Source organism: Esox lucius, chromosome 13 (genome assembly GCF_011004845.1).
Source record: "Esox lucius isolate fEsoLuc1 chromosome 13, fEsoLuc1.pri, whole genome shotgun sequence".
In the NCBI taxonomy this organism is placed as follows: Eukaryota; Metazoa; Chordata; class Actinopteri; order Esociformes; family Esocidae; genus Esox; species Esox lucius.
In genome coordinates, this window is record NC_047581.1 from 18,307,446 (window position 1) to 18,319,472 (window position 12,027).

The window sequence follows — 12,027 nt, forward strand, 5'->3', positions numbered from 1 at the left end:
TGAACCGACAACTCCCAACTGATTTAACTCTCTGCCCCACTATCGAAACTGGAAAGATTTCTAGCAAGCCTTCCGGTGCTGGAATGGGATGAAATATTCATCAGGGTCTCAGTTTGATCAATAGTACTCTCAGGTTCACAGTGGTACAAAGTTTTTCTTACCATCCGTCCCCACTGAACTTGACATTCGTGTCATAAATTCTGTAAACCGTAATATGGTATATACGGTACCTAAATGTTTGATTGATTTTAGGTGATAGTAATGGTTCAAGAGGCCCCTCTTTTACATGTGAGAGGATTGTTTAAGAATTGTAGAGTTTAGATTGTCCTTATATTTCCTGTATAAGCGTGTCCTAATTTGGACTTTAATAGCAAGGATAACATCTTCGCACACTTGAAAAATTACTACACAGGCTAGAATCTATTTTGGACTTTTATGTACCATATCTGCCTGTAAAATGTTATGAGAATTTGGTCATACTGACTTTTATGAAGCATTTAAGAATTTTCCTTTCAATCATGTATTTAACAAGAATGTGTTGCAGAGGAGCATGGACCTTAATTTTGCCCTTTGTTCAGTTACAATGTACCATTGTGTTAGCTCTCGGATAATGAATGCTGTTATCTGAAGGTGTTCTGTTCTGTTAGCAGTGGAAGGCCCGCCATGGTTTGGAACATGGGGAGGAAAGTGGTTTCAGGTGTCAGGTCCCCTCGGTCACCATGGTTACCACACACTCCAGTTTTCTCCAAGTATAGGAGGATAAAGAGGCTTTTGAAAAAGTCTTTATTTGAACAAAAAAATAAATATGCAGCTCATTGTGGACATCCATTTAGTCTAGACCCCAGACAGACGGCCGAACCTGTTGAAGTCGACTTGACAGATCAGACAGAAAGAGTCTGTGAAAAGTTTGTTGAGAGTTTGTCAAACATTTGTGTTGGTTTTCTTGGTTGTTTCCAGTTTGGTGTCTAGCCGATTCTCCCCCCACATGGTACCCCACCATCCCCATGGCTTGCACCAGACCGGCATCCCGCATCCTGCCATCGTTTCCCCGGCCGTCAAGCAGGAGCCCAACAGCCATGACAACATGAGTCCCTCTATGCATTCGTAAGGACCATTAAAGCCCCATGCAGCCCTTTTATATTTCATCTGTAACATACGTATATAGCAATTTTTATTTGGAATGTATTTTCCCTTGGCCCTTGAAATGCTCAGTTGGATTGTGTGGGTTTTAAGAAACCAATTTGGAGATTTCTTCAGTAAACAGACCTGACTGACTTTACTGAGCTGCACTTTGGTCACTGGTTTACTATAATCAAATTAGCCTTGTCAAATCATGCAACTGGTCAAAAATACAATTCCAGATATTTCCAAAAACATCTGACTAGACTGGGCTTTTAACTAACTTTTTTCCTTCACTTAAACTCAGTCTTATATAATATGATCTTTGTATCCAGTCTACGAATAATTTTATTTAGAGGGCCATGATTCAAGAATAGCTTGTTTCTGTTTAAAGGGTCAGCCAGGAGTTCTGAAGGAAACCCGACCTCACACACAAGGACTACTGTTTTAAGTGTAATTTGCAATGTGTGTGTTTGTTGTATCAGCAGGAAGTCTCCTGGCCTGGCAAAGAAGGAGGAGGATAAAAAGCCTCACATCAAGAAGCCTCTAAATGCCTTCATGCTTTACATGAAGGAGATGAGGGCCAAGGTGGTGGCAGAGTGCACGCTGAAGGAGAGCGCTGCCATCAACCAGATCCTGGGACGAAGGGTGAGCACAGCACAGCTCACTGCCTGACCACAGCAACACAACAGTTTATGAATGCTTTGACAATTTCTGGCTTTTTGTCTTGTTTGCGGTCACAGTGGCACTCACTATCAAGAGAAGAGCAGGCCAAATACTATGAGTTGGCAAGAAAAGAGAGGCAACTCCACTCCCAACTCTATCCAGGCTGGTCAGCACGAGATAACTATGTAAGTAGATCCCATGGATCTTTCAGAAATGGGGGAAATGGGGGCTTTGTAATAGGGTATCCACAGGTCCTTAAAAATGTATTTGTCTAAATAAAAAGCCTTTAAAAGTCTTAAATGTAACTTGCTGAAATCTGCAGACACCCTGTGTAAGCACCCACTCATTACCAGTTGGTTACAAAATGATTCCGTGAACAGTGCCAAGTGGAAGTCAATGTTGTATTTTAACATTTATATTTATTTTGACTAATCTCTGTAGGACCTGCCAATGACAATCATACATAAAACATGACACTAGAAGCACAATAATTCAAAATAAAGTTAGTTAATCTGTGTTATGTGGTATTGGATTTAGACTTCGATTGACATTGATAATGGTGTCTGAGAGCTTGCACAATGCCCTTGAGGCCATCTCTATTTTGAAGATGTTCTGTTTATGTTTTATAAGTATAATTAATTAACTTTTTTAACACATGGTCCTTCTAACTTTAATCCAGTAATGTGGAGTTTATACAGTGTTGTTGATTCCTATGTATTTTTAAATATTGTGGTGGCAGCATCATGTTATGGGTATACTTTTCACCTGTAGGGATTAGGACCAGGCCTCTGTTATAGGAAAACCTGGAATAGGTTTACTGGGATATGTTTTTTGCAGGACAGTTACACACAAATTAATCTATATAGGTGCACTACATTGTCTCAATTGATTGTAATCCCTTTTTACATTACATTACATAACATTAACTTCCACTAGCAACTCCATACCATGTCTATAATGATAACTGTTGTTCTTATTCTGAATTTGTATGAGGTAGTGTTAAAGTGTGCTGCTTAGTTACCCTTTTTTCTAAAGACATTGTTTTCTTTATCTGTGCAGGGAAAGCGGAAAAAGAGGAAGAGAGATAATAAGCCAGACTCAACACCAGAGGGTAAGGGGCTCGGTTCTATATGTCATTCTATTGGACATTTGTTCTCTATTTAGGACAAAAATGACTCCATCTATAGGCCTGTGTGAAATAGTGCTTCAAGCTCCCCTTGACTTGTCTTGTACACGTGACTTGACTGAGCTCCCGTACAACAAGCAATATGCAGAATAACACCATTTTATGCTTTGAGAGCTTTTTTTCTTTTTGACTAACTCCTCTTTTTTCTCTTCACACTTTAACAAGCAGCATATGAGGTTCAGTGCTGATAGTGGCTCTGTGGCAGGTATGTCTGCTGTAATGAATCAGACAGGCTGAAGTACTGAAGGCCACTCTTTGCCATTCTACCCGCATGCCACAGTGGTCTGGTCTGTTGCATCACAGCACTCAAACTCATTTAGATTCAGGAATTTTAACGTGTCACCGACTTTCTTTATACGATCACATACATTTTCTCTCCCACCCAGTTGCTTTTGTTTCTAAAACACAACCCATTTTGTTTTGCAGTTCATACCTTATGGGAAGTGCTGAGTGATTAGTAGATCCTTTATGATTGGGTTTGGTTTCAGTTTGATAATAACTGGGATTTTCAGTTAGTCAAGATTATTCTGTTTTTGTTTACATTGAACGTATTATAAAATAAAGACACATTTCAGTTTAGCACACACAGCATATTTCTAGTTTTCCTTTGCAGAAATCTCTTATGATGCTGGCAGGAATCTTTCTTTGAACTCTCTGCTCCTCTACTAGTCGCTCCTCCCATTAGCCATCACATACTGTCACCTGCCCATTTCCTTACAGTTGGTTCCTTACAGTGCTTTAACAACATAGACCATAGGCTAATTACTGGGGTGCTTGTTTATAAAAAAGAAAGTACTTGATTTTTTCTTAAGTCGTAATTATCTCATTAGCAGTAGCAGACAGCCCACCACAAGCAGCCATGTTATCTCAGCCTGTTCCCATCTTAGCTAGGCTAGTAGCTGCAAGCTGATTAGCTATGATAACTAGCTCCCTAATCATACTGCAGAGCTGTCTGACAAAATCACATTAGCAAGTTCAGTTATGATGACGTTGATTTCAGGATTACTTTCAGGATTCTTAATAATTACTATCACTGTCAGTTGGGCTACACTTTTCTCTTACCATAATTCTGAGGATCATTGTGACTGACTGACCGATTTACAAATACATATTGGTAGTTATTTATGATGCAAAATGATTTGTAGATCAGTCTACGGTCGCCTGCAGTCCTTTTGACCCTCTGGATCAGCCTATCACTCTTTTCACTAACTCAGTGTGTCTAGTGTCCACTGTTTTCTCTCAGTCTATGTAGCCAGGCGCAATAGATTATGGTCATTGTTGTTAATTATAAAATATTTCTGTGCTAAACTAGGTTATGTATTTTGACTAATGAAACTCCTGAAAGCACAGCATCTCACAGCTTGTCCGAGTCTTGACCTAAATTATTAAATGGAGCGTTGAATTAGTTGAATTAGTTTATTTAATAATAGAACATATAACATTTGGGATAATCACTAAGCACTAGAGTTCTATTTAAAAACAATACATAATCTGGAATTAATTTACTGTGTTTTTCATGTTCTGTACATTGTCTGAATATTTGTCCAGCTATTATTGTATGCAAGAAACGGGCACTGTTGAAAGACTTGTAACCTATTGACAAAACCCCACTGCTTGTTTGCCTAGACTTTTCAATCAGGAACAAGAAGCAGTGTGTGCAGTACCTGCCATCGGAGAAGATGTGTGACAGCCCTGGCTCGTCTCATGGTAGCATGCTGGATTCTCCAGCCACACCCTCTGCCGCTCTGGCCTCCCCAGCTGCGCCAGCTGCCACCCACTCAGAGCAGGCCCAGCCCCTGTCCCTCACCACCAAACCAGAGGGACGCCTGCACCACCACTTCCTAACTGGCAAGCCCTCTGGATCCGCTTCGTCTTCATCCTCTTCATCCTCTTCCTCTTCCTCCACTTCTCACCCAAGCATCTCTATCCCAATTGGTTCTTCAGGCAGCCACTCCAGCCACTCTGCTGCCATTCTCTCTCGGCCAATCCCCTTCAGCTCCCTGCACCATTCGATGCTCTCCCCGCCCTCTCCTTTCCATCAAGCAGCCCTGCATTCACATCATGCCCTGTTCCAGTCGCAGCCCCTCTCCTTGGTAACCAAATCGTCTGACTAAATCTACAAAAGCAATTATTTTCTGCTTTTATTCTGCTGTATATTGCTTTGACTCAAAAAATAATAGATATTAGAACACCTTTTTATGATGAAAAAGGAAGATGTTGGTCAATATTTGATCCCCTCCTTTTCTACTCCTCTCAATGAAACAAAATGTATTTTTTGTAAAGTTTACTGCAGAACTGGTTTCTTTTTTATGCATTTATCCAGTGATCTAATTGTATAAAAGTTTCTTTAAGAAAAAAAAACGATTAAAAGAAACAAAAAAACACTTCCTTTTAGCCAAAACTTGATAAATGTTAGTACTGAGTTTAATTAATAGTTCTGCCCAATAATTTCAGTCCTTTCAACTACCCTTTTCATTTCCCAAGTGTGTGACACCCCCTTTGACATGTTAAATAAACATTTGAGGTTGTTTCTTAGCAATGACTGGTTCTCCTTTCTTCCAAGCTCTCTGCAAGATGACTATCACTTTCATCACTCACTGAGCATGTACATTAATTGGAAAATAAATGAATTACAGTGGGGAGAACAAGTATTTGATACACTGACAATTTTTGCAGGTTTTCCCACTTACAAAGCATGTAGAAGTCTGTAATTTGTATCATAGGTACTCTTCAACTGTGAGTGACGGAATCTAAAACAAAAATCCAGAAAATCACATTGTATGATTTTTAAGTAATTAATTAGCATTGTATTGCATGACATAAGTATTTAAGACATCAGAAAAGCAGAACTTAATATTTGGTACAGAAACGTTTGTTTGCTATTACAGAGATCATACATTTCCTGTAGTTCTTGACCAGTTCTTGCACACACTGCAGCAGGGATTTTGGCCCACTCCTCCATACAGACCTTCTCCAGATCCTTCAGGTTTCGGGGCTGTCGCTGGGCAATACAGACTTTCAGCTCCCTCCAAAGATTTTCTATTGGGTTCAGGTCTGGAGACTGGCTAGGCCACTCCAGGACCTTGAGATGCTTCTTACGGAGCCACTCCTTAGTTGCCCTGGCTGTGTGTTTCGGGTCGTTGTCATGCTGACCCAGCCATGACCCATCTTCAATGCTCTTACTGAGGGAAGGAGGTTGTTGACTAAGATCTCGTGATACATGGCCCCATCCATCCTCCCCTCAATACGGTGCAGTCATCCTGTCCCCTTTGCAGAAAAGCATCCCCAAAGAATGATGTTTCCACCTCCATGCTGCACGGTTGGGATGGGTTGTACTAATCCTTCTTCTTCCTCCAAACATGGCACGTGGAGTTTAGAGCAAAAAACTATATTTTTGTCTCATCAAACCACATGACCTTCTCCCATTCCTCCTCTGGATCATCCAGATGTTCATAGGCAAATTCAGTCGGGCCTGGACATGCGCTGGCTTGAGCAGGGGGACCTTGCGTGCACTGCAGGATTTTAATCCATGGCGGCGTAGTGTGTTACTAATGGTTTTCTTTGAGACTGTGGTCCCAGCTCTCTTCAGCTCTCTTGCATGGAGCCCCAGACCGAGGGAGATTGACTGTCATCTTGAACTTCTTCCATTTTCTAATAATTGCGCCAACAGTTGTTGTCTTCTCACCAAGCTGCTTGCCTATTGTCCTGTAGCCCATCCCAGCCTTGTGCAGGTCTACAATTTCATCCCTGATGTCCTTACACAGGTCTCTGTTCTTGGCCATTGTGGAGAGGTTAGAGTCTGTTTGATTGAGTGTGTGGATAGGTGTTATTTATACAGGTAACAAGTTCAAACAGGTGCAGTTAATACAGGTAATGAGTGGAGAACAGGAGGGCTTCTTAAAAAAAAAGTAACAGGTCTGTGAGAGCCAGAATTCTTACTGGTTGGTAGGTGATCAAATACTTAAGTCATGCAATAAAATGCAAATTAATTATTAAAAAATCATACAATGTGATTTTCTGGATTTTTGATAACAATTACAGACTTCTACACATAGGCGCCGATATCGTGGGTGCTCCGGGGCTCGAGCACCCACGGAAAATAGCGAGCACCCACGAAAATATATATATATATAAATGGCGTGCGCCTATGAGCACCCACAGAGGAAAACATAAATCGGCGCCTATACTTCTACATGCTTTGTAAGTAGGAAAACCTGCAGAATCGGCAGTGTATCAAATACTTGTTCTCCCCACTGTATATCATTGTCACATAATATGAATGTAAAACCCTTAGTTGGAAGGAATCTATTTACTGGGAGTTTTATAACCTATCAACAGTTGATTGAGGTACTATGAAGTTCTTTAAGAAAAATATTGGAAGTGTTTATTCATCTGTGATATATTGTATTTTAGGTGCTTTAGTTGTTGTAATAAATATGACGGTGGTTGGGGAACTATCCCCATTTAATCTTTAATAGGGTGAATTTAGGCTAACCACACTGGAAAATGAGAGGCTGTGCCAAGGTAATGAAATGTAAAGCCAGAAATAAATACAAATAAATAAAGAAATAGACATCTGTTCCTTCCTGGAATGTAAAGTCCCATAACAACGACAAAAAAGCAGGTCAGCCACCTCCCCAGCACACCAAACCCTGTTTGCTCTCCCTGTTCCTCACAGTTTTACTGCATCTTTATTCACAATTTGGCACAGTGCTCAGGCTTTAATTAACTCAGAGGTAATGGGATGTAGCCCATGGGACCTCATTAGGCAATTCAGTTAGTGAAAAATACACAAGGTAGGTTACAGTTTTTGGTGGCTTTGGAGAAGAGGAGCAGTGCCAGGGATGGACCAGTTAGCCTCTAGCTGGCAGACTGGACTGGAACAGCACAGTGAAATTACTACACCCTGTGACACTTACTTCATCCTATATGTATATATATATACACCTTACCCATATCTTTCAAAAAGAAGGGAAAGAGCAGAGTAAGATTGTCACTGAGGTTATTGGTAGTTTGGCTAGTTAATCAAATAGAAGAATAAATCGTATTCCTGCAACATCCAGATAGTAGGAAATGTACTTACCTACTGTCTCCTAACCTACTCCCCTGTTGGTTCCTCATGGCCCAGGGTTACCCTTCCTGAATGTAAAAGTTCAATTTAATCAAAACCATATTGCAGTACCATAGCTATGAATTCACATATTGGTCTTGGGTACTATAGAAAAATATTTTACCGAGGCAACCCCCTGCACAGGTATGGTGTCACTTGTCACAATTGGTGTCTGAGCATTAAATAAATATGGTTAATGAAGACACTGTAAAATATTTCTATTGTTTGATTACAATGTTCATTATCATCAGCTTGAGTTACGTCGCTGGGCCTATTTTAGTCAATATATCAGTCAATAGATTTTCTCTGTGATTTCTTTTTTTCGTCAACCTTTCCATCACATTTACATTTAGAATCATTTTCATTTGGCAGAGTTCGGTTGAGTTTGATGCCTTGAACGTAACTCGCTCATCTGAAGCGAGCTGTCTTCTGAGAATAGTTCCCAACGTTTCTAGTGGTCGGAGAAGTGAATCCTCTCAAGTTCAAAATGTAATAGCACTGGAAAGCAAAGGTACGTTTTGCTAATCAATATAACCTCAGCCAGCCCACCACAATTTTCTATAGAAATGTTGGATGTTAAAAACATTTTTTGAGATCTTATATGGAAATTGTTAAGACGTTGCAGTTCGTGAAATTCGACTTGAGCGACAGACCAGACGTCATGTAATAAGTGATCAGTCTTTCTTTTCTTTGCCAGAAGGCAAGAAAGCCAGCTACAACTTTCTAGTAGGCACTTCAGAGAAGACTAAGATATGTCATTTGTAATACAAATACAAATAAATTATAATGCAATTCAACAAACTAGTAAGGTGGTCAATAATTGGGGACGGTGGCCGATAATAGGAGGGCGTATTTCTTTGCGACAAAACTAACCAACTACTGAAACTAATAATTTCCCATTAATGACAGGCTAGCTAATGTTTGTAATTCACAAATAATAATCAGAAACACAGTTGCAAAACTGTGCTTGTTTCACAGATTCATGTTGGTTTGGGTTTGAAGTTAACATATTGCAGCGTATTCTGTACAGAGAAAGGGAGATAGGGTTATTAAATGTTTCTTTTTAAAATTATGATAATTTTTTTATGACTTTATTCCGAGATGAATGGGCTATTTACTAAATCTGTTTTTGAAATTATTCAGAATGATCCAGAGAAATCTCGCTTATAAACAGAATATATTGTATGTAGATGTTCATGAACTATAGTTGACAAAAGTATTTTTGGTTACATAGTACCATTTTAGTGACTTAAGTTGGTGTTGGATGGATGAATACTGAGTGGAGTTTAATTTCTATTTAGATAGAATTTAAGTCATATTAGATCAGTGTCTAACACAAACTATGAGACAGGTATATTTTTTTGCCAACCTTAACCAGCAATAACCTTATTTTGATAGATTTTACACTAATTCTTACTCTAAAATACACTATTAAAAGATGTTTTGGGGAGTATGCCCAGACCCCCCAAAACGAGGCTTGATTTTCCATTATTTTCTTGTGACGTCCCTGATCAGCTTTAACACATGATACATTATGATGGAAAATTGACAAAAGACAAAAGTTTCATTCTAATTTGATATGCATGCTACCAATACCAACAATTGTCTTCATTAGTATTTTTCATTATCCATAACTTCAAACGTTTCCCCAACACAGCTGTCGAACAATGCCCTCAGGACAAGGGTGTCCCTCGCCTTCAGATGGCGTTCTTTATGGCTTGAACTGTGAGCGACTGACAGACCTGTGCACACAGAGGATTTGTTTCCCTTTTTGCCCTGCGGTGAGATTCTGAGCTGTCAGTCTGCCGGCAATGTTTTAACCAATCAGTAGCTATAATAAGTCTCTGCTTGTTTGCCTCTCTGTCTTACATCATCCCAGGCTGCGGTCTCCTGGGCCATGCCTGGCTGGCCTCAGCTACTTGTACATTCCCTCACTGAAATGACAGGTAATGAGTTGCCTGTACAGCCTGTTATACTGGCTTCTCAAAGCCCAGCATGTATTGTGAAGTTTCCATTCTCCATCTGTCTTTAACCCGTGTAATAACCGTCAATAAAATGTTAAATGTGCCTTCCTATGTGAAAATTATCAGTAGACTGTGTACCAAAGACAAGAGGGGAAAATTAAGGCTATTCCTCTCCTCTGAAACTGGAAGAACCTAAGATGGCTTGCTTAACCACAACAGACCTCCCTGAAGATTTAAGAAAGACTGTATATGATAATCCACAAAGTTTAAAAGCCCAGGGAAGTAAAAAAAAAGAGATTTTCCTGTGTTAATATGTACAGCATGTTTCCACACTGTGAGGCTGGAATAATTATTGTACTGAAATTTAAATCACCAGGTGGTAAAACAATTAACCAAACAATAAGAGAACCTCTCAGCCAAGTTTAGTTTTCTTTTACTCAACCTAGATATTCCTACAGTCAAATATTTTTGATTTTATCATATCCCTTTTTTCTCCCTTTACAATCAAATTCAGGAGAGTTAAAGCCTTATTCCAGACCATAACGCCATAATCCATTTAGCTTTTTCCACACGGGAAGTTGTGAGGGTTAATGTGTACGAAGGCACTCTCAGTTGATTATGTCAGGTAACTTGCAAGTGCGCAAGCTATCGAAGGGAGTCACAAGAGAGCGATGAGACCAGGACATCTTAGCTGATGATGCCTCCCTCATTCCCAGGCGATGCTGGCCAATTTGCATTGCTCTCTGGGCCCCCCAGACACTCATCAGACTGCAGCACAGTCAAGCCTCAGTCCTGGTCAGTTTGGTGTCACCAAAGAGTGCTTAAGACAACTCCTCCACCTTGGAGGGCCCTGTCCTACTGAAAATATTGCTTAATAAATCACTTATCCCAACACATCATGTTTATGATCCAATGGAGTGACCATTATGGATAAATACATACTGGTCATTTAACAAAATATCTCTATTGATTTCTGCATTAAAACTGTTACCTGCTTATTATTCACAATCTCTTTGATAATCGTCTAGCCAACCATGTTCTCGCCTTTTTTGTCCTTGACTATCACATAAGGTTATCTGTCAGGTTTTTGTTATTTTAAAGCTGTGAGATGATTAAAGTAGTGAATTAGGACAAATAATTAACCTTTTTTAATTTGCTAAACTTTGTCTAAATAAAGATTTCTCTATTTAAAAACAGTGCTTTGAGTATCAAGCATTTGATTATTTTCACTGTAGAGGGAGTAAACTAAATAATCTGTATTAAGACGTATTATTGGCATTTACTCAAAACAACACAAAAACCACTGTAACATTCTGCTGCTCCTAATGTTTAAGTAGGCCAGCTCCCTCTTGTCAATGTTCTTGTACTTGTTGTACACTGAATCATGAAAGTGTACCATGGTTACCTTTAATTTGGTACAACATACTATGGGGTATGCAGTCTTATCACATTCACACCTGAATCAAGGATGGTTGAGGTCATTGTGAGCAAGACAATTCCTAGTTCCTGGGTTTAGTTCCTGGGTATAGTTCCTGGGTATAGTTCCTGGGTATAGTTCCTGGGTATAGTTCCTGGGTACAGTTCCTGGGTATAGTTCCTGGGTATAGTTCCTGGGTATAGTTCCTGGGTACAGTTCCTGGGTATAGTTCCTGGGTACAGTTCCTGGGTATAGTTCCTGGGTATAGTTCCTGGGTACAGTTCCTGGGTACAGTTCCTGGGTATAGTTCCTGGGTATAGTTCCTGGGTATAGTTCCTGGGTATAGTTCCTGGGTATAGTTCCTGGGGTGGAGACGTGGCTTTGGAGAGTTGATCAGAGAGAGTGCACTTAGATGTTTGGGGAAGGAAAGACAAAAGGGGTATCGTCTGTAGTTTTTAACATCAAAGAGGTCAAGTGTTGGTTTTGTGAGAAGGGGCGCGGCTCCGGCCATCTTCAAGTCAGACAGGACACAACCAGTGGAAAGGGTTGATGATGAGGGAAGTAA

At 40.0% G+C, this 12,027-nt stretch overlaps 1 protein-coding gene across 3 annotated transcripts in view; it reads left to right on the forward strand.

The window, feature by feature from the left end:
* tcf7l1b (transcription factor 7 like 1b) overlaps window positions 1-5,506 on the forward strand; it is a 43,965-nt gene extending 38,459 nt beyond the window's left edge. The window contains exons 8-12 of one of the 3 annotated variants that reach the window (XM_010876374.4): window positions 958-1,104; window positions 1,605-1,767; window positions 1,863-1,970; window positions 2,845-2,896; window positions 4,598-5,506. In XM_010876374.4, the coding sequence (XP_010874676.1) occupies window positions 958-1,104; window positions 1,605-1,767; window positions 1,863-1,970; window positions 2,845-2,896; window positions 4,598-5,085 (958 nt within the window). In that variant the 3' untranslated portion in view covers window positions 5,086-5,506. Of the gene's footprint in view, window positions 1-957; window positions 1,105-1,604; window positions 1,768-1,862; window positions 1,971-2,844; window positions 2,897-3,139; window positions 4,555-4,597 lie in introns of those variants that run through there. The other 2 variants (XM_010876375.4, XM_020052992.3) reach the window with 2 other exon arrangements.
* Window positions 5,507-12,027: the final 6,521 nt, after the last annotated feature.